The 27,820-nt window shown below is 34.0% G+C and overlaps 1 protein-coding gene across 6 annotated transcripts; it reads right to left on the bottom strand.

Annotated features, from left to right (window-relative positions):
• Positions 1–814: 814 nt before the first annotated feature.
• Positions 815–27,642, bottom strand: LOC138314940 (uncharacterized). Of its 6 annotated transcripts, XM_069255590.1 has the most exons (4): positions 27,565–27,642; positions 18,779–19,019; positions 5,909–5,977; positions 815–1,315 (listed from the first exon to the last, which is right to left on the bottom strand). In XM_069255590.1, exons 2-4 carry the CDS (start codon positions 18,992–18,994, stop codon positions 1,265–1,267), a joined length of 336 nt encoding a protein of 111 aa, XP_069111691.1. In that variant the 5' UTR covers positions 18,995–19,019; positions 27,565–27,642; the 3' UTR covers positions 815–1,264. The 6 variants fall into 6 exon arrangements, with proteins under 6 accessions (XP_069111691.1, XP_069111689.1, XP_069111694.1 ...); XM_069255588.1 differs by lacking the exons at positions 18,779–19,019; positions 27,565–27,642 and adding an exon at positions 16,816–17,096; XM_069255593.1 differs by lacking the exons at positions 18,779–19,019; positions 27,565–27,642 and adding an exon at positions 15,126–15,390.
• Positions 27,643–27,820: the final 178 nt, after the last annotated feature.

The raw sequence follows: 27,820 nt of genomic DNA, 5'->3' as shown, positions 1-27,820 counted from the left end.
GGTATTTTGAAACTTGTCTGACATTTGCATTTTCGTGTCTAGTGTAACGTTATAATGACGCCATGCTAAAATGATGTGCAATAAATTCGCGTTCAATTCAATACCAGATGCAATAGTGCTTAGACGATAATCTGTTACATTATACATTTCCGTTATAACCGGGATTTAATGTATTTAGATATTTTTTACGATGTGTAACCATGTTTTATATCTAGTCTGTTTGAGGTATTGGACATTCACACATTTGTTGTAAATTTGTTTAATTTTGGAAAGTGTTCAGTCATCTTTGATGAACAGCACTAGTATTACGTCGCACAGCTGACATAAATTAAGGTAGTTAAGGCATCAACATAAACAAACGACGTTCCTTTCGATAGACTTGGATCAAACAAGGACATGCCCGTCATCATTGGATCATGACTGATTATGTTCTTCAACACCGTACAATATTGTAGAGATTTTTTATGGAATCATACTTCAAACCAGATGAAATGTTCACGATTCCCGTTGGGAAACCGATGTTGTATTTATGACTTGGGATGCAGAGAGTATGACGTAGTGCCTGTAGCATATGTATTTTGTACAGCTTCTTCTAAATCGAACACAGCAGATTCCATGGTTTTATTATTAATTTTTTTACGCAAATAGTTTTAATATTTCTGATGCCTGTTATTCTCGATGCCTTTATAATCAAAATAGAAAAGAGTTTGTATAATGAAGTGTAATTAGTTCTATTGTAATTTGTCATTTTGGAAAGAGCCAGTAAATGTTTTTTTTTTGTATAACTGATGAGAATCATCACAATAATACAAACTGTAAAGACGAAAATAATATTTATTTACTTCATTTACACCATAGATATAAAAATGCTGAAATATCATACAAAATTATTTAGATCTATTCATATTTCTACAGTAATTTGTACAAGACGCTTTATTTTCTGTAGAATTGATGTCAATCATTTGACATAGTTTGAAGTTTTATCTGTAAGGCAGGTTAGGTGATCACAAACATAAATAATTTTACCACTCTGGTCTTTCCGAAAATATATATATTTTAGTTGCCACCAGTTGTCTATAGCAGTAATTGGAGAAACAGATTAGCCGTACTTAGGACCGACTCTGAAACACAAATTATCCTTCAACGTCGCAACTTTATGTTAGGGAAAATATTTCTCAAGTTTTTAATTTCCTGTTTTTCTCCACGAAGCTTGATTGGTTGAAAGTTAGGATGTATGTACATATCACATTGGTTTTTGCTTTGTCTATTCTCTTGCCATAGATTCACCCTGAGTTGTCTCTCCAGGTCGAATTTCCTGAAAAATACAACCAATAATGATACTGAATACTATGCATCTACAAGTACTTTTCATTTCCAATATGGACATAAATATAAATAAGCTTCAATGTCATTCAACGCAGGTTATGTTTTGTCTGATTTTATCAAAATCTATTACAAGAATACAATTTGACCCAATTTAAAATTCCACTATACATAGCATACGTTTTAACACATAATGGTGTTTAATCGAACTTAAATGTGTTTTTATGTCGCATGTTTGGTCTAATTTGTGTAATGCTTTTGACATATTTAATATGTCAATTATCTAATCTAAAAACAAATTATATCATCTTTTAGTAAGCCTAATATTGTTATCTGACTGTGCGTCCTGCTTGTGTACTTGATTTCATTGACTGAGCATACGTTACTTTTACAATTTCGTATTGTGTAAGCGAGAAAAATATATGCTAGGCCATCTTTGTATATTGACAACGATCACTGTTGTCAACGCAAAGCCTAATGTACATAGGTCAAGGTACAAGTATACGTGTCAGATCAAGCATTTGCCTATATATTTTATCGCTGACCTAAGTACCACATATTAACATTGACGTGAAGTACACTCCCTTGTAGCAAACAGCATTCCTTTGCTCGATTTAAAAATAATAAAAAATCATGGAGCCGCGTTTTTATTTCTTATTCTAAAAAGTCATTTTCGTAAGGCTCTATGGGATGCGAGTCTTTTGTATTCTTTATCAAAAGTGACCGTTGTTACCATATTGAAAAATAATTTGTCCTTAACAATGCAATGCATCTTTCATGAATTGCTGCTCTAAATAGTAAGAATTCACATTCGTTAATGTTGTTTAATGTTACCACCGACATAAGAATGTATCATCCATACCGCTGCCTCTAGTAATTTCCATGGTTATTGTATTTTGCCACAACCTTTTTAGTTATTGTTGTTTAAAGTTACCACTATCGCAAGTATCCAAAATTACCATTTTACTAGTTTGTTGTCTTTGGCAAATATTGTTACAAGTCGTTTCCGTGGCTACACATATTGTAAGCTTAAAATTGCCATTACAGTGTATGTAGTTGTATATAGAGACCATTGCCACTATTTAATGTTGCCTATAGTTATCATTGCCATTATTTATTGTTGCCTATAGTTATCATTGCCACTATTTATCGTTGCTATAGTTACCATTGCCGCTATTTATCGTTGCCTATAGTTACCATTGCTGCCTTTAGTTACCATTGCCACTATTTATTGTCTGTAGTTACCATTGCCACTATTTATTTCTATAGTTATCATTGCCACTATTTATTGTGGTCTATATTTACCATTACCACTATTTATCGTTGCCTATAGTTACCATTGCCGCTATTTATCGTTGCCTTTAGTTACCATTGCCACTATTCATTGTCTATAGTTATCATTACCACTACTTATTGTTTGCTTTAGTTACCATTACCACTATTTATTGTTCATGTTTAGTGTTGTCATTTCTTGTTTTTTAAGTGATTACTACTTTATATTGATGTCATTAGCTACCATTGTCACTAGTTTCCCATGGTAACACTTATTTTATAGATAAATCTACAATCATTTACAGACATAAGGTATTTATCAATAATTTGTGATTAGTACCTCCCCAATATATTAATGACTATCGTTATAAAAAGGATTAAAGTGGTGTGTCACGTATTGATTAGTCCTGTTCCTTTGTGTAGACGTTCTATGCTTGGTAGCACTCGGGCTGGTAAAATTGTCAACAAAGAACATGTTATGCTTGACTACGTCGTCTCATGCCATACATTTCAAAAAGAAGTGTGGTGTGACCTATTTGCACGTGAGCTATGTAAATACTCATACACGGTTTGCAGTTCGTTTTTTTCAATCGAAGGATTATACCGAGTGCCATGCTCCAGAATAAATGTATTTACGATATCGTTTTTTATGAATACAAAGGTTATTAAAACATTGTTTTTTGATAAAAAAATGAATCACCTACCTAAATACAATTGGAATAAAGTAGACATGTCCTTACATGTTATCCTCAAAAGTATTTATTCTCTTTAAGTCTTATATGATTTCGAGTCTCAACGATAAAAACATTATTAAAGTGTTATGGAACTATTTTGGTAAAAAGAAACAACATTCGTGATTAAATTAAACTAGTATGGTACTTAAGGATATTTACAAATAACGAGAAAAAAACTGGTAGAAAACCAGACCTTACCCCTAGAAATTCGAAAACAGCAGGTGCAATGTGAATTACTAATAGAATAAACTTATAAATGTGCGGATCTTTAGAACAAATGAACGTATCGATTATTCTCTCATATGAAATATGTCAAATAATGGTTAGTCTTTAGAATCTTGCATGAAAATCACGGTTTTCAAGCAGCCCAGGCATGAGTTTATTGTGGGTAGACCACACTGCGGATCTCTGTTGACGCTTTGTTTTGGTTACAAGCTAGACGCAACGGCATAATATTTACTGGTCGTCATGACAAAATCCCTAATCATGACTGTTCAATACAAAGCACAGTTCGTCTTTCGATAATGGCTCGGTGCGGTATGTGCATTGTATATCAGTGTATAATAATCGGGAAGAATATGGCATGCCATAAATGTACCTAGTCACTATTTAACAATACTATTGTTCCTTACACCTACAGTATATCCCTAGAGGAATATCACATGTCAATATACCTTACACTTTACATAAAGCTTTAGCTCCAGCATTTATTCTGTATTACCAGGCTCGAGTTAAAAAACATTCGTATAACCCAATTATGATTTAGGCTATGGTAGATACATGGTCACAAAACAAGCTAAGACAAGTCTATCTCGTCACTGGGCAAGTTTAAGTGACTCTGGGTGCTTAGTTGTGTTTGCTTTTTTCAAATTGAATAAATATTAGTTAAATATGTTTCGATCGAAATGAGTGTTTGTTTTCATACACGACAGTTACTACATTCTGGAGTTTTGGGACAACATTGCTTTAATTAATGCATATATTTTGTATAAATTCTTTACGCTTTACTGTGTTGAGGAGCATTGTAGGACTATACAAACGAGAAGGAGAGGGCGTGATTTCATCGAAAAGCGTATAATGCAGTGAACTTATTAGTGGTTGTAATGCAAATGTGCAAAGCATTGTTTTCAAAATAAACAAAATGTCTGCATTTTGTGACTCTTATGATAGTTATAGTTTTCTATGAAAAATTAGGGATATCAAATGTTGCATTTATGTTGTAGTAAGTATATATTTGTATTTTTTTAATCAATTTACTTCAGGAGTGGCCATAGTCGTCAGTCCATAGATATGAACGATGGATTGATTTTATCTTTGCCATTTTACGTAAGTCAATTAGATGTCAGTTAACGTTATTGAGACTTACTAGATGTATGTATTAATAGATAATGAGACCGATAACATTAATGACTTGTTAACAAGCATCGATTAGGATTGACACGGTGGCCGGATATTTAATCAATATATTATGACATATGTCTTGACCAATGCTACATCAGTACTTGTATCATAATATATATCTACGAAATCTGGAAAACGTATATGCGCGTGAATTTTATTTTTTTCCCATGCGTTTGACACAGGTTCAATAAATGACCCATACTTTTTTCTATCAATTTTATTTATTGTTTAATAACTGTGTAAAACTATGTGTTCTCTTAATTTTTTATTTTGATTTATATATTTTGTTTATAAATCTTGCTTTCCTGTATATTACATTTACCTCTGATAGAACATAGAAATGTATAACGCTAACGAAAAGAAAAGGAACACGTCCTGGTAGAGAAAACTTAAATACAATCAATTAGAGGTGTTATAAATCTTTATTAGGAAAAAACTTCTACGTTAAGATGTTAGAAATATTTCGTAAAAGTGTTCATAGTGTACATACATTCTCATTTTACATCGGGGTACAGAAAGGTCAGCTAAGTGCTCTAATGGTCATTCGGGTCAATCAATAAGCCTCGTCATTAACCTTGTGTGGCCAGTGTCGATAAAAATATTTACTCAAAGCTCTATTGTTGGTGGAAGTAGTGTTTGAACGACTAAAATGTTATGGCCATTCGATTACACTTGGCGTCGTGGTATAGATATGTCTGTTTATAGTTAAGATTGGTATGTCAGTATTCTTTCAGGATAAACAGTCTATCTTATCCAATATGTTTAGATTTTATACAGGTATTAGTGCTAGTTGTTTTAATGTGTGAACACGGCAATTGATCAGCGCTAATTGACAAGCTATTGATACTCAAATAGGCGTGAAACAATTTATATAGAGCGACTCCGTATTTTAGTGATTTAACAATCCTCGATAATAGGACACAAAGCGTTATAGTCACATAGGCAATATAGACTAAATTCATTTGTATCTATCATGGCTTAGCTTACTTGAAGTAATGAAGTTATGTTACAATACAAAGAATGTTTTTTTGCTCGTGAAAGGTTGAATGGGTTGTATATCATGATTTTATTTTTATCGCAGTATGTGACTGGTTGATAATATCTATAGTTTTATAATGAGTTTTTGAGTAGAGTAAGAAATCTTGATGGCTATGTGTCGGTGTAATCACGAAACTTACCTGAGCGTCTTGTACCAGCGCACAAAGTGGACAGAATAAATGGACTAAGCAGTCACCGCCAAAACCTCCCTGGAAACAGAAAAAAAACATAGTTAAGACAATGCATGGAATACTTGGTTGTGAACTGTGTAAAAAAACCAATTCTGCGTATAAGACACTATTGATAATGCACCCATTCTCAAGAAGATCTTGAGGTAGAAGAAAAACATTATGACAAATAAACACAAAGACTATTTTTTTGAATTCATAGTGTCAGGGAGAGAACTTACATAGGCACTGCCTGTTGTTCGATCTTATTTCAACTTGTTTGTATGAAATAAAATTTTGTTGAAATGGAATTCATAGTGTTTTCATCTCTGCAAGTAATGATGAATATAAACACGAATCCACATTTTTCTTTCTGACAAAACAAAGTTGAATGACTTCAAAAAAAGGTAATCTTTCACCACATTAACTCATTTGTACCAATAGCTTATCGCCTTAATGTCCATATATAAACCCATAAATATATACCAGTTTATTGGCGATATAGTTGCATTTTAGTAGTGGTAATATCGACAAACTACCATGAAACGCAAGCTATTTAAACCCTGAGTTAGTAAGTAAACTATCAGATATTTGGATAAACGTCTCCTAAGCATAAGAGCATTCCCATTAGCCGGGCTGTCATTATCAGTTATTGAAAACATCATTGTACCTGTCTCCAATACTAGGTTATTTCATTGTATTAGAAAACACTGGGAATATTTCTTTCGAAATTCATTAACCATGACTACGTTATAGTCTAGAGTGTGAAAGTTATGTTACTATATCGTCTATCTAGGAATTCAACTAAATACATAACTAGTTTTTGTCAACTCTTTGAAATAAACCCGCATAAGTGACATAAGAAATGTACATTTTAATCAAAAGATTTCAATTTTACTTATTAAACGTTAAAAATGCGACTGGAAATTTATATTTAAACCTGACAATACATTGCTCCGTTACAATGTTTGACCTGGCCGGTGTAATTCAATAGGACAGGAGGTGGAAGATTAATCATACGCGATCTAGCGTTTGCAGGTAATAAAGAAGCGTAGGCGCGGGAAAGATATTTACAGCTTGGCAGTTCAGGGGTATTATTATTTGAACCAGTTTTCTAAGGTACAACTCGACGAATTGCAGTTGATCTTTAGAAACTCACGACCAACGCCTTATCTGTTTAGGTGCCCATAGCAGAGTTAAAAAAATCACCTATATTTTAAAACTTCCATGTGTATGATTTTCTGAAACTCGACTGCTATGTGATCATATTACAGATATACACTAACTATAAGAAACAAACAGAGCTATACTTTGATTATATAGATAAAAGATGACTTAACCGAGGGGAATGTAATCTAATTATTTACACATACACATCTGTCTATCTATAACAGCCCTGATATACCCTTGGGTACAAAAGTCATGGTCGCCATCAATATTTAGACCTTCGTGTATCATGCACAAAGAGGACTCAATTAATAATAACATACCCTTAAGTCATTCTTATGACGTAGACGGACGTTACTAAAACAGCTAGAATGTTGATTGCCAAATGTATAAATAATATAACAACTTCCTGATCAAGGCAAAACGATTTATACCCGGTTATGTGAGCGTTTAATAATCAAATTAAATACCTTACTAAAACAACTGTACTGTATCAATAGCACACTAAGTGTGTTATCTATTACAGTGGACATGCCAAAGTAGGCAAAATAAACCGCGAAGTATCATTTTACTCAAGTCCCCAGTATAACACTTGATAATTGTCAGGAAAAAAGTGAATAATCATAAAGCTACGAATGCAATGGAGGACTGTAATGTTGTTGTAGCTTTATACATGAATGCACACATTTGTGCACAAAGCACACATCTCATCCTGTTGGCCAATGCACACAGAATTTATTCTAAAACAGTTATTTTTCAAACGGACATGGTTGGATGAGTTAATACATTAACACATATAAGGCTAAAATATAGATTCCCAACTCTCTGATTTACATTGCAATTTCATGCATGGGAGTGAGAATATGTAGAAATACAATTGTAGCCCACCTTTGTCTATGTCATGTGGATTATTGTGCAAAAAGGCATTACTGCCAATTACTGAATAATACACACATCTCAAAAATGATATGTCATAATGCCTAATGCTGTTTCTCACAGGGCGTTGTCCAACCATTCAAAATGGCTGAAAGATCAAATTAAGTGATTCAATTACCTACATTGGTCAAACGGGTGTCAATTTTACTGGCAACGTCGTTTGTCTATTGTTATCACATCTTTGCTCGTATAAAACCGGTTTAAGCATCTTGTAAACAACATAACTTGTACACTCTGTCGGCATGCGTTATATAACCATATTATATTGCATTGTCTTGACTTTTAAGCAACAATTTGATAACAATAATACTTTCTGATCATGATGTTGCATTTTCTGGCTAAATCAGATATCAGGTTACAGTTACAGATAACATTTAACCCACAGCTGAATATTGAAATATAATGGATTTCAACAAGTGATTGACAAACAATGCCATCTTTAATTCATCAGTCATACAAGGACATTTATGATTACTTACTTCAATTCCTTTCTGTTCCCTGACTTTCTCACGGACTTTGGCCGACAGATAGATACCAACGATAGGGAATACCCAGTATAGAGCTCCTACCATGATACAACTGTCGCCAACAGCTTCGGCATTTTTACCTGCTGTGTAACATGGAGCGATGTAAGTGATGAGACACAGCGTACAATTGTTCATACAACCACAGAGACCATTTGCCCATTCACCCATCTTGCTGTATACTAGTACACAATCTGGTCAAAACAAACACAACAGCTCTCTGTACCTGGGCAAAGTGTGACCGGTGGGAAAAGTGGTATTCACTTTTATCACTGATCACAGTTGCTTGGGAACTAATTTACAAATGCTAGATTCTGATTGGCGGAATGTAGTGTGTAAAGGCATGGGGTCACATCCCCACGAATTAGCTTGATTTCCCGTTTGTACCTCTCTTACTAGCTAAAGCTTTACTAACACGTCAATCAGCCAGCTAGACAATCAGGTTAACCTATATATTATATGTACAACATATCGTTGTACGTGATCAATGTCGCCGCCATGTGTGCAGAAGGGTTAGATTACGCTGGGTGGACATTGATGCATAATAAAACAGTTACATATGTGTTATGGTTAACGTGTTGTTGACGAGCTGTAGCTTCAGGGGTGTGTTCTCTAGATAAATCTAATTATGAATTGAATGTACACACATTTGTACAAGTACATATGTTCATTCATAATGATTGTGGGAAACCTTTTCCTTTATTAGTTTATTCCATTTCTTGAAAAATTATTACTTGTACCAAAATTTGATAAGTTCAGCAAGTAAGAGGTATATTTCATATGTTTATGATGTTATAGAAAATATATAATTAGATAACATGATATGGTAATTGTTTACTTACTAATACTATGATGAAGGGAAAATTTCCCTTGTCTTCAGTTTGGAATAGGAATCATTTATTTTTTTACAATGTCTGTGTAATGATTAAAACTAGATCCTGACCTCCATTGAAGTTTTCTGAAGTTAATAATTATAATAAAATCTAGAGCTTAAGTGCAACGAAACTGTTGATATGATTATACAGTTTAAATCTAAACAACCTAGGTCTACATGATGACGAAATGTACCAAGAAGTAAAGCATACCGCATATATTTCGAATCATAAACATACCAAACCGTTATATTTTTAGCATCCGTTGCAAAATCGGTGAGATTAAAGTGAACCAAAGCTATGATAAAAATGTAACTTCTCCCACCTTATGATTTATTTTTCGCTCACACCTGTATGAATTCAATATGTAAAGTTCCCCAACTAGGCTATTAAGACCAATCATATGTTAATGTACAAACCAATCTTGTCAAAAAACGTGTCGATGTCATCTTCCTTAAACACCACTGAGATTAACGAAGCGTGAACACATATTTCTCATCACATGATCACACCCAACACTTTATACACCAACAAAAGAAAAACTCATCCTAATCAGCGAGGCATGAAATAAACACCATACAATTATGGCCCTCTGTGGAGGGATACATCTAGAATTGTCTCCATGGAAAGAGTTATTTTCTCGAGGGCGAATATCCCAACACATAGGGACATAATTATTTTATTATACCGTACAAAATTAAAAGAAAGAAATCTCTGTTAAAATAAAACATGAAGATGTTTCCCGACAACAACGTTGCTAACTTCGTTGGACTTCAAAAAATAAGCAACAGCGTTGCCATTGTTGGTTGACGTTGCAGATGACGTCAACTTCCGGTCACGTGCGGAGCTTCCAACGGGTTATTTCCCTGGGGTTATTTCCCTCGGGGGATATTTCCCTGGGTTATTTCCCGCGGGGGTTATTTCCCTGGGGTTATTCCCCTCGCCTTCCAATTCCGCGGAAACATCTAACTTATGCAATGTCATGTGATCAAGTTAATTCCAATCAGAACATTCCAAATAAAAGTGAGGTATAATAAAAAACAGTGCAATCCCTTGTAACAAAACCTTGTTTAAAACAAAGTATGAATAAGATCTTCTACAAATTGGTTTGCTTCAGATTCTGCCATGATAGACCAAATTAGCTGCTGACACCAGACTAAAACCTCTTGACAAATGGTCTGATTGGTATAGACACTATACAAAAGCTTTCAGAATGATGCCTCTTGAAATAAAAAAATGAGATGTTCAACTCACTACATAACTACAAACAGAAGATTCATTAAGATTGGTCCTAATGAAAAGAACGTTAGATCAACTGAACACTTTATACATTATACCACTTACGTCGATTCCTTTCTGTTCACGTATTTTCCCTCTCACAACTGCACAAAGGTAAACTCCGGCTGCGGGGAATAAGTACCAAAGAGCTCCAACCATAATACAGCTGTCCCCAACAGCTTCGGCATTTTTACCGGCCGTATAGCAAGGGGCAATGTATGTGATCAGGCATAAGGTACAGTTGTTGAAGCAACTGAAAAGACCGTTAGTCCATTCACCCATTATGGATATATGTACTCCTCAAAGTTCTTGAATTAAGTAAACAGCCTTTACTTGGTACTACTTCATATGGATGGACAAAACTATGGTAACGCAGTTTTTTTATAGCATTCATCTGTCACGTGACTTCATGTTTAATAGCGCGAAAAGTGGCGTGGATTGGTTTCAGAAAACCAGTAAATTAATCATGGAAAGATCCATTGACTGACATGCGCATTGCTTACATCCTTTAAACTACCCATAAACATATACAGCATCCAATGAAATGATCAATAAACAGCGACAGGGTCTGTAGGCTATCTTTTGTTTAAGAAAAATCACCCTACATTTTAAATCAATTAGTTGGCTTATCCCTAGGCGATAAAAAAGGAAAGAAATTCAAACATTAAATATATCCAACGTGCTTGTAAAAGGTAGCGGTGACGTCACTTTTAGTGTTCCCTTTTTTTACATCCTACCAACACTCATTGTAATATAGGAATTACATGGCTTAAGTGACGTCACGGTTTTGCAGATGAGATATCTTAACAAACATGGTTGATGTGCAGTCTGCGAACCGGACAGACAGGAATATAAGTGCAAAAATAAAATTCCTTAAAAAAAAGACACCGACTTATACAACTCAACGAAGACTTCTCTGTCTCGCAAATTTATATGTACTTGAAATAGGAAAGTGGTGTTGAAAATCAGTTGAAAATCTATATAAATATACTAGTCGAGAAAGGTCACCGGTAAGATGAACTCGTTCTGTATTATTCACCGTGGAGATACAGAAATGTATTAGTCCATAAGAAAATGTAATGTTTTAGTTTGTTTGATTAATTAACGTCCTATTAACAGCCAAGGTCATGTAAGGACGGGCTCCCATGTATTTGGAGTGTAGTGTGTATGGAGTGTCTGTCAGGCGAATTCAACCAAGTAAAACCCAACATTACTATTAGTGCAAGTCGTTTCTTAAGTTCAACTCGATTTTCTCTATCCATGTGTGACTGGGTCGGGCACTACTAAACGGGTAAAACATAATCGATTGTTCCCATTTACATGTCAATGGTTCTATCATGTGTTAACGACTGATAACAAAGCCTCGCCCATAGCACAATGGAGATCTGCTTTTACCGCACCAGTTTTCTAAACTGTTTATTCAAGTTTCTCACAATAGAATATATGTTGGATTTTTTTACCTTGAACTTTTATATGGATTAAGCGACCTCTCTTCAGATTAAAGTATTCCTCATTCAAAAATAGCCCTTTTCGTTCCCTGACACACCGGTCAATCATAGTAGCCAAACAGGTATCATAACCTAATCCGCAATACTGTTCTTAGGATTTTATCTAAATAACGCGTAGGTTCGGGCATCAATTTCATGAAATATGTATCGATTGATAGACGAAATTGAGCTGGACACATCAATTTTTACAAGTTACATATACACATACAAGTTACTTGTAGTTCGATTCATTCAGGTAACATTTGCATTTGTAATTCCGAGCTTATATATATATATTTACTTATACGAATAGAGTGATGTTTCATTAATGGACAATCTGTATATTAACTCAGTTAGAATTTTGCTAGGTAGGAGAGCTATTATGAACAATTGTAAAATGTGTCCTAAAGTCTCATTTCCTTTAAACATATACTACAAAAGTGGTACCATTCTTTATTTAACAGCACAGCCAATGTATAGTGAGTAAGTCCTCTGAAATGTGAGGATTTTCCCACTGAAATTCCCTCTACACTTTTCCCTTCATAATATTTTACCGTATAGTGCATCATGGCTAAAATATCAGTATTTCTCGGAATTATTCCAATTCCAATGGAACTGTTCTCAAGCTTTATCATTGCTCAACCTTCATTGCAATATTCTGTATCATTGTGCAATATCGGGTCGTTGTCATTGAATCATTTTCCTTCCTTAAACTTATCAATTGAATCATAAAACAACAAAGCTTTCATTGATTAGTTTGAATAAATATGAAGATATGGTTAAATCAGAGTTACTTATTTCAAAATAAATCCATTTTCTGTCCAAACTACTTACTTCAATGCCCTTTTGATCCCTAATCTTTCCTCGAACTTTGGCGCAAAGGTAAATTCCGACGAGAGGGAAAATATAGTACAGTGCTCCGACCATGACGCAACTGTCCCCAACAGCTTCGGCATTTTTACCAGCTGTGTAACAGGGGGCAATGTACGTGATCAGGCATAAGGTACAATTGTTCATGCATCCACAAAGTTCGTTGGACCATTCCCCCATCTTGGCAAAATGACTGAGCTAGTTCGTCAAAAGAAGTACCCGTTATTGGAGTGACCTACTGCAAAAGGTTCACAATGTTCCGGTCTTTTTATATGACCAAGAACATCACGTGACTGTGACCGTCAACATTTTCTTTTGTTCTGTACTTTTCGCACTTTTCCAGCAGCTTTGTTAAGTAGTTAAACCTTGCATTCTTGTACAAACGAAAAATGTATACACATAACAAATATTGGTCTTAATGATTAGTGTGCTGTGTTTGACTTACGATTGACCACCATTTCACTAATGTGTGTCATGTTCGTGGTGTAATGCTACTGGTTATTGGTAAGATGGTTCGATAATTTGCTAGTCCATATTATTTAACCAGAGAGGTATATTTATAAAGCTGTCCATTGGATACAAGTGATTATATCATAGACATTAATAACACATCGCGGTGTTGTCCAAAAACAGTAAAAGTAAAAGTCATTAGATTACTTTAGATACACAATGGTACAAACACATGTATACTATTCCAATTTAGTCATACGCCCAACCATACAGTCATATGCTTAAAAAACATTCATTAATTTAACCACCTTAATCTAATTGAGAAACACCATTGGTCGAGTACCTTTGACAACGTTCCCCGACGCCGATCGGCTGATTGGACGTGAATAGAAAAGTCTAACAGGACCGAGTACTGAGAAAATATAACTCGTTTCATAGTTGTTGTAGAATAATAAAGTGACGGAATGATTAACTTGATGATTCATGTCTTTTGGCGGTGTGTTTAATTAATAATCATTTCTTCTCATAAGAGCAGGTAGATCTGAATTAATTTACAAAACAAGCGAAACAACAACATCTTCTGACGGTTCAGCGCGCATTGATCATTTGTTTAAACATTACACAACAACGTTTACATATACAAAAACAATTTAGTAGTTGTACATTTACAAAATAATTCATATTCAAATATCAAAATATATCCCGTCATAACTAGCTGTCGTAGATAATATCACAAAGGAAAATCTACATATATATGTATAAGGGAGTATATAGTGCGTCCGATATAAGCTTTTTTCCTCGAGAATCTTGACATTTTCGTAGTCCGTTTACTGTGGTAAAATGAGGGTAACCCCATCGAACTATGAAATATGCATTGGATAAGGACGGAAAGTCATTTTTCAAACTTAATGCAAATCTAACGATAAAACAATAGTAGCAATGAAGACATGTGCAAGTATACGGTAATGCATGACATGTGTAGAAGAACAGGAAAGATACTCATTCCTGTTGAGTGTCCCGACCCGGAATCGAACCCGGGTCTCCGGTGAGAAAACTACGGTTCTTCCGACTAAGTCAAAGAAGTATTCTCCGTAAACTGAGTGACAGAGACCGTATTCAACACTATGTACAAACCACACCGAATCGTTCCTTTTTATACACTTCTTCCCCTGTTTTTCTTGACATTTCATAAAATCAACCGCAGACTTTCTAACCACCTGTAGTTTATAATTTGGGCACCAATGTAGAAGAATACGGGAAATAGCAAAATACACAATTCTGCTGAGTGACCCGACCTGGAACCGAACCCGGGTCTCTGGTGTGAAAAGCTCCCATTTGACTGAGCTAAAGAAGCATGCTCCGTCAGCTGAGTGACAGAGACCGCACTTTACACTATGTACACAAGCAACATAAATTCTCATGAACAGATAGATATACAAGAGATATGAAGAGCAGTCTTCAACATCATTTGTATGATTTCACCATGACTGTATGGTCGGTTTCAAAAGGCCCTTATACCGACCTTTTAAGGATAGGATGAAGAAAGTTAGATGTTTGAAATCAAACTTTACACCAGGTTATTTCATATTTTAGTTATAATACTTACATCAATTCCCTTCTGCTCTCGAATCTTTCCACGAACTTTTGCGGAAAGGTAAGCTCCAGCAGCTGGGAAAATGTACCAAACAACGGCTACCATAATACAACTGTCCCCAACAGCCTCGGCATTTTTACCTGCCGTATAGCAGGGGGCAATGTATGTGATCAGGCATAAGGTACAGTTGCTCATGCAACCGCAAAGACCATTGGACCATTCACCCATTCTGCTTGAAACTGTTCTCTAAAACTCCAAAACTGAACTGGGAAGTTACAGCAGACGAGTCTTCAGAAATATTGACCACCTGGATATTTATAGTACTAACCCCGTCTTGTGATTGGATATTGACATAACACCGCACTCCGATTTTCGATGGTTTTTGCATTGATTAAAGCTTTCAACGAATCATGTCACTTCTTGTATGTTAGCTAAAACAGGGGGCAAATATTGACCTAGAAGAAACTCGAGTTTACTAGCTTAGTATGTAAACTACAGGCGTCCTTTAAAGGTTCATTGCTTTTGGCATATTTTGAGGTATAATTGGTGCCTTTCTTGATTCAATACAGCTACCTTTATGTTTGTGATAATAAACAAAGAAAATAACGGTGCTTGGTCTCATCAATTATGACTATCATTAGCATAATCGGAAGGCTAACTGGCTTTCATACGCGACAGTTTCTTTAGAAACATACATATTCAAAATTAGTCATGCAGTAATAACGGGATTTAACAAAAAAGTAAATTCGATGATTTAGTATCTTAATAGACATTGGAGGATATTTCTTTTAAGCTACATTGCTATTGTGCGATTTTCACATTCTGAATCATTTTGCGAATGCAATTTCTCACAAAACTGCTATTTTATTGCGATATTGATGATATAAATTCAAATACCTCATATAATAATATCCCGCAGGTTTACAAAAAATATAGAGTGTTAATGATGGCAATGCAAATATACAAATAGTAATGAAGTGATCAATATAACAGTCAATGTCATTTAAGAGCATTCATGTAATGCGGGATTTTGGAGACTGCGGTATGTCCGCGTAGTTTCTATATATACGATATGGGACAATGTTGCCATTTTTATAGGACTCACTGTCCTACTGAAGAATACTGTCAAAACAAATGTGTTAGCATGAAAATGATAATTATACAGAACCTGTGATTTAATCTATTAATCGTAGATATTTGTATATTGAAAACCCAGTTACAGTGTATGAATGTGGCGGTATTATTCTAACAAGTTTTCATAGCGATGTGTTAGCATGTAAATGATAATTATACAGAACCTTTGATTTAATCTATTTCGTGGATATTTGGATATTGAAAACCCAGTTATGAATGTGGCGGTATTATTCTTACAATTTTTCATAGCGATGTGTTAGCATGAAAATGATAATTATACAGAACCTGTGATTTAAACTATTTCGTGGATATCTGTATTCGCGATTACTCGTCTGATACTAAATCGGAGTGTACTACAATAATTGAACAGCTGTTAAGTCTGCCTCATATGTTTACATCTAACTAGCATCCATTTCTACACAACGTATTATATTTATAAAAATTCACACAAAACTAATTTTGAAAGCACGTGAAATAAAAAAAAAAAGGTGTATAGAAAGAACTAACGGGAACAAAAAATAACAAAAATAACTACCGGAGTTGTATTCACATGCACTGGCGTACTTACATCAATTCCCTTCTGTTCTCTAATTTTTCCGCGGACTTTGGCGGAAAGAAAAGCTCCAGCAGCTGGGAAAAGGTACCACACAACGGCTACCATAATACAACTGTCCCCAACAGCCTCGGCATTTTTACCTGCCGTATAACAGGGGGCAATGTATGTGATCAGGCATAAGGTACAGTTGCTCATGCAACCGCAAAGACCATTGGACCATTCGCCCATTTTGAACTGTTCTCTGGAGAAACCTTTCGCTAGATATCTATGGTGGAGTTATGAATCTATGGTTACAGCGCCTTTTATACCCCTCTACATATTTCATGTCACGTGACAACGTTGCCATTTGTGCCTATTGAGTCGTCACGGAGTTTCGAATAACAACAAAGTGTTCCAAGTGTTTTCATATATATATTTAAAGTATTCCTTTTTTCGGGTCCAATTATTGATTGGAGCCATGAACGAATCAAATTCCATATTCAATGGATAAATGCAGTGTATGCCTATAGAAATCTTGATCGCTGGGTAGTATTTCAGTTTTATGAAAGGCAAACAGCACACAGTTTAAATGCCTTTAAATTATGTTTCACCGATGATTTGAAAAAATCTTTTCAAAACACTTTGACACAGCTTTGCAACAATACAGACTTCAGCCAAAGAATGGGAAAAATAAAGTTTAAAGCGTTTCTTTAAAACAGGTTTTACTTATTCATACTTGTTGCAGTTGTTACGGAGAACATACATGCGACTTTCACTCTTTCCGATAACGTTCGGAAAAATAAGTAGTCGAACTTCATTTTATGAAGTTTTAAAAAATGATTGTTTAACGCTTGCATGGGAAAAAAAGACCGATAGACGGGCGGTTGTACAGACAAAAAGCGAATATACAGTATGTGATTAATGAAATTGGACATTTCAGTTGCAATTGCTTAAACGATACCTCAAAGATTACAGCACCAAAGCATGATATGGATTAGATATACGAATGAATTTGCGAATGAAGTAGCGTAGTCAAATCGGCGGGATAATAGTCTGGGAGGTTAATGAATCAAGATGTGTATTGCATAATTCAAATCTGAAGACAAGTACTGATGAAAATGCCTTTTGCGGAGGTGTTTGTCATAATTTTCAAATACCAATATAACAAGCCATCATTATTATCTTTATCTACATGTTTTATTTTTATTTCTAATTTGTTATTTTCCATAATGGAATACAGTTACTAATAAAGCATTCTCATTTATATCGCTAAAAACAACGGGTGCAACAGTTATCCGTTTCCAAACTTTACACTGTAACTTTTAAACCTCTTTACGTACAGGCCCCATGTGCGCACATAGATTCATTACTGACGTTAATTTGACTTTCGCCGTGTTGATTCTTGCTGTCAAGCGGAGACAAAAAAAATCATCAGAAGATGTAAAACGTAGACACTTCTGCATGGAAACAAGAAAACAATCTGGTTCTGTACATGAAGAACATATAATGAAAATCCAGTTATGAATGTGGCGGTATTATTCTTACAAGTTTTCATAGCGATGTGCTAGCATGAAAATGATAATTATACAGAACCTGTGATTTAATCTATTTCGTGGATATTTGGATATTGAAAACCCAGTTATGAATGTGTCGGTATTATTCTTACAATTTTTCATAGCGATGTGTTAACATGAAAATGACAATTATACAGAACCTGCGATTAAAACTATTTCGTGGATATTTGTCTTCGCGATTACTCGTCTGATACTAAATCGGAGTGTACTACAATAATTGAACAGCTGTTAAGTCTGCCTCATATGTTTACATCTAACTAGCATCCATTTCTACACAACGTATTATATTTATAAAAATTCGCACAAAAACAAATTTTAAAAGCACGTGAAATTAAAAAAAAGATGTATAGAAAGAACTAACGGGAACAAAAAATAACAAAAATAACTACTGGAGTTGTATTCACATGCACTGACGTACTTACATCAATTCCCTTCTGTTCTCTAATTTTTCCGCGGACTTTGGCGGAAAGAAAAGCTCCAGCAGCTGGGAAAATGTACCACACAACGGCTACCATAATACAATTGTCCCCAACAGCCTCGGCATTTTTACCTGCCGTATAGCAGGGGGCAATGTATGTGATCAGACACAATGTCACATTGTTCATGCATCCACAAAGACCATTGGTCCATTCACCCATCTTGGATAGTAATAGGGAGCGGAAACTGAAATAACAAGATAAAAATGTCCAAAGGCTTTTCCTGCACTAGTTCAAAGTGGCAGAGGTACAAAACCTATGGTTACGAAGGCTTTTATACCCATGCTTTTCTTATTTCAGCATCACGTGATTAACCGCCTCCTTGCGCCTATTTTCATTGTTCTTTTGTTTGGTGGATCATTTAATTTAAATACGACCGATATTATCATCGCGTATTTGTCTTTAAGCAATCGCGTTTAGTGCGCTTTAATCTACATGTTTGTTCGTGTGTACTAGAATGTCTTGAATATATCTTTGTCTATTACTGAACATGAGATAATTCAAAATATGCGAGTATAACAAAATACGAAGTAAGTGTGTATGAAGTAACAGGAAATAATCAAGTTTCAATAATCGTTTGATAATAACAATATCTGAACTACATTAATTTAACACTGAGTTTTTTGTTTTGTTTTTATCAATTCCATAATTACCTTAAATTTAAATTAAATTAAACTTTTCATCCCTGAACAATGTACATGTAAAATCACAAGAGGCCCAGGCCATCTGAGTTCTGATACACACTGTTATAAATAGATGTGCTAACACGTTTGGCTGTATGCACCCGACAATCCCTATCAATCAGGACTAGGGTGTTGATATAGCTCAACAAGACATATAAAAAAAGGGTAAAATAGTCAAGAAAACATTTGGAAACTTATATAAAGATATATATATATATATATATAACTTATGATCTTTCAGTGCTATGAATAGTTCTAGTATTTGGTTTCCGTCATATCTGTGATTTGATTTCCCCACTTTCTTGATAGGGATTGAATGTTTTAGTCTTATTTTAATAGCGGCTTTGACAATTAGAAAAATAATTTAATCCATATATTTACATTGGAATATTTTATGAAAATAAGAATTATTGAAAGGTTATTATATGAATATCATATTTAAAATTATGACACCCATATACAACGAGAAGCGATATTAATGGAACAACTGGAATGACAATGAATGTAGTTCCACAACGTTGCGTTTTCAAGCCATCCGGTAGCCTTTTTTTTTTTTTTTGCAAATGAAAAACGATAAACAAGAAATAGTTAAGATAAGATTTGGTTGACTTATTATAGTAATTGTAGTAGTTGATTTTATATCAAGAAACAACACATTAAATATTATACATTAAAATATTATGGGTGACTATTTTTTTATTAACGTAGACCGTCCCTTCTGTGACGTCATACGTTTGTTACGTCGCTATCCGAATCCCGGCAAACGTATTTTATTTCTCCGTACCCATCTATTACAACTCGCTTCTGAAAACGGCATTCGAGCAAGTATTTCGTCTAGAACCTTTTCGAGTGTTTACTTGAAGTGTATCAATCTAAAGGTGTGCCAATCGGTAAAAACTAACAAGGGTAAATGAATAACATAAAACGTTGAAAAGTGCTACGGATTCTCCTATTTTTTAACATTTTCAGGCCAAAATTGAAGGGATATTAGGAAGCAAATCGGTCATAATTTGAAAAATAATGCGGTGAGGTATACTTTTTATTGGCTTTTCGTATTTCAAATAAGCCAATCTTCATGGAAATTCTAAAAAATCGATTTTTCTTGAGATCATTTTTTCACAAAAAAAGAAAACATGACTATTTTGATGCAATTTTTCACTAAAATTGGGTCCGGACTTAATTTCAAAATAACGATATTTCGTTTTATTGTGGAAGACCCAGCTTATTTGATATAGTTATGAATTCTATAACACCTACTGAAGGTATGAACATGTTACAGGCATATTATTTATATGTTAAGGGATGCTACAGGGAGGAAATATTACTTATTTAAAAATCCTTAAAATCCGGATTGTTAAGTCATTTGTATATATCTTTAAGCAACCCTGGAAGAAAAATTAACCCGGTGACATATGATTTTTATGCGGTTTTTGTGATCAGGGTATACTTAAAATCAAAATATCAAAAAATGAACGAAATTCATGAGAGGAAACCAGAAGGGACGGTCTACCTTAATATGAACCTGGCGTGATGTTTGAAATCAGCTGATCGATGCAAGAGAATCGTTGTATTCATAGTGTATTCATAGTGTTGGTTTCATAGGGAAATGTTTGTTTTGGCCAGTATGTTGACTCATGTAGTGACGAAACACTCAGAATGTAAATATATACCATTTGATACATGATAATTTTTGTGTGGAACTATCGTTTGTATTGGCGGTGAATTTTACTCGATATTACAACATAAAAACATTATTCAATATTGCTTGTAAGGATATATACTGTGAATGTGTTCGCTCAAATTATAAGTGCTCAATTTCGCAACTTGTACGCATAAAACTTTCATGGTATTATTTTGGCCGTAGATACTGGTTGGAAATATTTCATGGGAAAAAAGTACCTAAACTACGGCGGCGTATTAGGGCCACTATATAATTTAATTTATCTTGTACGTACAAGTTAGTATCTTGTACGTACAAGTTAGTATCTTGTACGTACAAGATAGTATCTTGTACGTACAACTTAGTATCTTGTACGTACAAGATAGTATCTTGTACGTACAACTTAGTATCTTGTACGTACAAGATAGTATCTTGTACGTACAACTTAGTATCTTGTACGTACAACTTAGTATCTTGTACGTACAAGTTAGTATCTTGTACGTACAACTTAGTATCTTGTACGTACAAGCAAGTAGTATCTTGTACGTTCAAGATAGTATCTTGTACGTACAAGTTAGTATCTTGTACGTACAACTTAGTATCTTGTACGTACAAGTTAGTATCTTGTACGTACAAGATAGTATCTTGTACGTACAAGTTAGTATCTTGTACGTACAAGATAGTATCTTGTACGTACAAGTTAGTATCTTGTACGTACAACTTAGTATCTTGTACGTACAAGATAGTATCTTGTACGTACAAGTTACTATCTTGTACGTACAAGATAGTATAATGTTGAAACTCCCGGTATTAAAGGCTGTGGCTGATTTACTGTCACCATGGTATCGCATGAAGCTATACGTATATTACGTACCCTTTGTATAAGCCAAAGGGAAAAAAGAATACCTTGCGACATGTTGTGGAGTTGTAATGCTGTGATAAGTTTCCGAACATATAGATGTAAATGTTTATAACAGAGTATTAACTATGATCATCATTTTGACAATAATTGATGTGTGTATATATGTCTAATAAACACAAAAACATATATGAAATAATTTGTTTTACTTTTGTTGTCTGTGAAATCAGTAAATCATTCGAATTAGGGCATAATGCCTAAAATTGTTTTCGGAGGCAGTTAATTATTTTCAATACTACTATTCTGAAGTAAAATAAATGCTCAAACTTTTCCAATAATGGCACAAGTGTGATGTATTTAACTTTTATTACTGAAGAAAATTACGAATTTGTTTGCTCCTCTTTTTAATAGATAAAACTTATCATTCATCGGAGATGTATCATATCCATTTTATCACTAAATGTATCTTGTTATAAAACAAGCGACTATACAGTTTCCTCGGAAGGAACTATACAGTGTCAGTTTCAAAATAATGCAAGTGACTATACAGTTTCAACTCATAATCCGGCAATTTCATATTACGATTGTGAAAAAGATATTGTCCTCATTAATATATATCTATATTTTTAATATTGTCAAATAAGTTTATAAACCTGTGATCGTACTTGAAGCAATGCAAATTAGACCGACTATCTTTAATTACGAAAAATATCAGGCGGGTGACTCAATTCTGCGTTGATGAACAGCAGTTCAACTCAACTTGTATGTACAAAATACAAAGTTGTACGTACAAGATACTATCTTGTACGTACAAGATACTATAAGTTGTACGTACAAGATAGTAACTTGTACGTACAAGATAGTAACTTGTACGTACAAGATACTAAGTTGTACGTACAAGATACTAAGTTGTACGTACAAGATACTAAGTTGTACGTACAAGATACTAAGTTGTACGTACAAGATACTATCTTGTACGTACAAGATACTATCTTGTACGTACAAGATACTAAGTTGTACGTACAAGATACTAACTTGTACGTACAAGATACTAACTTGTACGTACAAGATACTAAGTTGTACGTACAAGATACTAAGTTGTACGTACAAGATACTAAGTTGTACGTACAAGATACTATCTTGTACGTACAAGATACTATCTTGTACGTACAAGATACTAAGTTGTACGTACAAGATACTAACTTGTACGTACAAGATACTAACTTGTACGTACAAGATACTAACTTGTACGTACAAGATACTAACTTGTACGTACAAGATACTAAGTTGTACGTACAAGATACTATCTTGTACGTACAAGATACTAAGTTGTACGTACAAGATACTATCTTGTACGTACAAGATACTAACTTGTACGTACAAGATAAATTAAATTATATAGTGGCCCTAATACGCCGCCGTACTAAACAGACTAGGAATTAGAAAAGATTATTTATAGTAAATTGAATTATAAGAATTAATGTTGTGTAAAGAATAATGATAAGATATAACGCAATATTACGCGTGTTACTCTCATCGTAAACTTCAAACCATTTCCGACGTTATTTAGAGTACACTTAAATTAAGAGTAATTCATCAAAAAGTTGGCAAAGACAGTATCTTGGTAAATGGTTATGCGGTGTAATGAAGAATGGACATCATTGGCCCTTGTTATGCTGCAATCTAGACGTTGCTACACTAATTATAGAGGATATTCCTTGTTTCTTGATGAAGACCAGTTATACATCATCGATGGAAATGGATATTTTTCACGAGTGCGAAGCACTGATTGGTCAAAAGCGAGTGAAAATATCAAAATATCGGTTTCATATTCATCGTAAAACCTTATATCTCACTGAGAAAATGTAATAAATGACATTAAATGTTGTTTTTTTTTATCTAAAAAATTTGAATTAGTATTTTCTTCAGTTTTAAAAGTTACTTACTTTACACCATTACCACCATTGAAAAGTTTCAGCTTTTAATTTTACTTCAAAATAAAAATAATAAATTGCTTCCCGAAAAAATTCTTTGGCACTATATCAATTATCATTTGCACTTAACCGTTTACAACTTTTACAAGCTACAAAGTTTTAACTGAATTTTGTTGCCTACCATTTCCAATGTAATGTTCTGTTCTGCCCTGACCGGAGATTCGCTCTAAATCACTTCGGAGATTTTTCTTTTTCCTCTATTAAATCTATTTGTCATATATTTTGGAAATAAAAATTCAATTGATATCCTTGCTTGTTTTTAATTGTATCCTATCAAACTCAAAGAAACAGATTTGAAAAATTGAATTTTAGGTGGAATAAAATTTGATGTAATGACAATACAAGTCTCAAGCTATATCTTTTTAACTACCTGAATGTTGTTATCAAAAATGTTTGTAAAATATGCCAAACTTTTAAATTAAAGATAGGGATATATAGTCCTTTATTTTTGTAATCATATGGTAGTCACATTTATTTATGGTTTAATAGTGTTGTCACGGACCTAACAATACTTATTCCAAGTAAAATCTAAATCTCATCTTAATTTCCAATTTGTAACCTAAACGGGAAACTAACGTGCCCATATGAATACTGATCCCAACATTCAGCAGTCTGTTAACTTCATGTAAATCTCCAAAACATTAGTAACAATATTTTTAAGGGAAAAACAATTAAATTATTTCATAAGAAATTCTTAGTAAAGATAAGAAATAGTCAGACATTACTTGTATATATATCCTGTTTTCTTCTTACATATATTTAATATCATTTATTTGACAAATTGGACTATAAATACCAAAGTAACAATGCTTTTCTTCGGTGTTGTTTTTGCTTGAAAGGATACTATGACGTACAAAATGTATATGGATAATGGTCGATCTAAAGCCGTGTCATTGTGGCCCATTTGGCTAAAGTAAGCGGCCACAAGCTTAATGTTACAAAGGTCAAAAGACTTATCTAAATAATACAATATCGAACAAGTGTGTGGGAGTAGTAGAATATAGAAACCACGCTCAAACATTTGTGTTTCAGTGGCATATCATAAGAAAAACTATTTTGGTTTGAAAATTTAAACTAAAACAATACTCTATCTCGTTTTGAACATTTTAATAGATGACGTTAATGAAAAGTTACGTGATTTCTTATTTTCAAATTAAATTATTTCATGATGATCCTAAAGACCGGTTCTCGAAACAAAAAGCAGTAAGCGCCATCCTGTGTCAAGACGTAAGTCACCACCTAGTCCTTATGTAATTTGATTCATTATAGCACTTTCTCTGAATTCTTGATTCCTGTGTTTTACAATCATCCTTCATTCTCCAGTTCCGTTCGATATTGATACCTTATCTGTCATCTATGTGTACTACATTTGTATTTATTACCCATAGATTGTAGTAAAGGCCGATGTGTTTATAGTATTATAGGTATAAAAATGTATAGATCCATAAGACCCTAAACTTTCTAGCCTCAAAAATCCCAGTGGTTTGTCAGAGCTAGAATGTCCATATTATCCATAATATTTCAGAGCTATCTCTTAATGATAGTAATAGTTCATTCCAAACTTTTTTGTATGAATTGAACAAATTATGAACAAAAATATTTATCTTCATTGTAAAATCAAACCTACTCCGTACGACCGAATAGCTTACAATTTGTGAAGAGTCTTTGACCCTGTCATATCTGAAAGTCAGAAAGTCTTGATTTTTTGTCAATGTGACTACTTTTGGTCATATCTTTAAGTCCATGGGATCGGTCACAGCCTATAATCTGTCCATAATGTTTAACTGTTAGTTCAAACTAATATAATTAAAACTAATATACAGGGGTCACCAGTGCTGCAGCAACATCATATACTTTTATGCATTATCTTTCAGATAAGATAATTTATTTTCCCTAACATACACAATCTTCATAATTCGTGTATTGGACAACGAAAGAAAAGAAGAATAGTGGTCTGTCTAATGTCTATGGCCACACGCTGCCAGGAATCATTACTATCATCATGTTTGTGGATGTGGCGCAGTGTGGTAGAAGGCGCAGGTTTGTTTGGCCAGGCGAATGGGTGCCGTAGATCGTGAGTTCGAGGCCTGGATAGGGCACGAGTCAATAAATTGTCATGCTTTGTTAAATTGTGTTTCTTTGATATTTCATGTTTTCTAATATGAACACTTTCCACAAATCAAAAACAATCATGAGCCTTTTCCCATGTAGTCATGTACATTAAGTTTTAACATCGTTTGTCCTATCTTATAAGATATGTTTTTTGTTGAAACAAAAAAGGAAGGCAACTGGTCATGGGGCACACTCAGACCCACAGAAGCTCTCAAAAACTTCTACAAAAACATGTATTTTATTGCTTTGAGATCGTCTTTGAAAATATAATTTTACTAAGGACCCCTTTTAATACACATTTTCATTTTTTTCATACATTTTCTATCGCATTTGGTTTTCCCTTTGGTTTGATTTTTTTCTACTTTTTTCTTTACACACATTTTCTTAGGACAAAAAAGTCTCCTCGAAGGATTCGACGTCAGTAGTGCACTGATGCTGAATACCTAAATTACTTTCACTTGAAACAAGCGTTTTTAAAGTACGCACATGTGTGTGCATTAAGAGTAGGATTTAATACAGGACTTAAATGCTGATTAAAAAATGTGTCTATATCATTTGCAAACTGAAGAACGAAGGGCATTACATATAGTCAACCAGCGAAGATCCATGGCCAACTACGTTTCCTGCCACCCCTCCCCCTTTTCTTTTATTGCTTAGGATAATAACACTTAGGATATCGAGATATAACCTGCCAATATTGAATATCAATGACAATATATACTGTGCAGTATAAGCTTGGGAGTTTACCGCTTTTTTGAGGAATAAGTAGATCTAAATACTTGAAGAGATAAATTTACATTGTACCTTTAAAGCGACGGGAATAAAACTTTTTAAAACTTATACGAAAAAAAAAATTAAATTATTCCATTGCGCCTGGATACAAGTATGTTCGTGCATGTACCTCAAAGTCAAAGTCGAATACATTTAGATTTTAATAAGATAACATCAAACGGTAAAGGTGGAAACAGATATAGAAATCTAGATCTATCTAATTCCTTATTTTTCCTCCTTTTTCTTTCTCCCTCTATTTTACTTTCTCCCTTCTTTTCCTTCCTTCTCACCTTTCTTTTCCCTTCTTTTTAAGGGGGTGGGAGGGGGGGGGGGCGGATCCGCGCCTGAATTTCGATAGAGATATATTCCAAAAAGTATCTTTAAACGTCTACACAAGATACTAGTCCAGCTTTATCATTCTGAATAGGCTTACTTCAAAATTCCAAATTCCAAATTCTGAGTTTTTATTCTTATCAACAATCAATGAATGTCGTCTGCTTTTGTTTGTTTAAAATAACTGAGATTCCCATAGTCATGGTAGAATCTAAAACAATATTGTATAGGCTAACATTGATTTACTATGAAGTTATTCTACTTTAAAAATACAAGACGCTAATCACAAACGCAGAGATACAACAAAGTAAAAATCTTACCTTTCAGAATGATGGTCCTCAGCCTACAGGCTTGAATGCTTGCGTTTTGAATATCTGTGCATGCGCAATCAGTGTTAACGCCAGAGGGCGCTATCTGTGCTTAAAAGTTTTAAAGCGGTACATTTCAAAATCCTCAAAAGGCTTAGGCCTATTGTTGAATAATTTGATTATCAAAATATGACTTTTTTTCTATTTTCTTATTTTTTAGTTAATTATTTAATTAACATCTAGATATACCTGGGTCATATTGTACGAA

Source organism: Argopecten irradians, chromosome 2, assembly GCF_041381155.1.
Source record: "Argopecten irradians isolate NY chromosome 2, Ai_NY, whole genome shotgun sequence".
In the NCBI taxonomy this organism is placed as follows: domain Eukaryota; kingdom Metazoa; phylum Mollusca; class Bivalvia; order Pectinida; family Pectinidae; genus Argopecten; species Argopecten irradians.
This window is presented reverse-complemented; position numbering and strand designations above follow the sequence as displayed.

Bases quoted from the DNA above. Each gene is read 5' to 3' on its own strand.
- LOC138314940 (XM_069255590.1), bottom strand. From the start codon at position 18,994: ATGGGTGAATGGACCAATGGTCTTTGTGGATGCATGAACAATGTGACA. The intron at 5,978-18,778 runs GTAAGTACGTCA...TTCTGTTTCCAG, and splicing joins GAGAACAGAAGGGAATTGAT to GGAGGTTTTGGCGGTGACTG. The intron at 1,316-5,908 runs GTAAGTTTCGTG...TGTATTTTTCAG, and splicing joins CGCTGGTACAAGACGCTCAG to GAAATTCGACCTGGAGAGAC.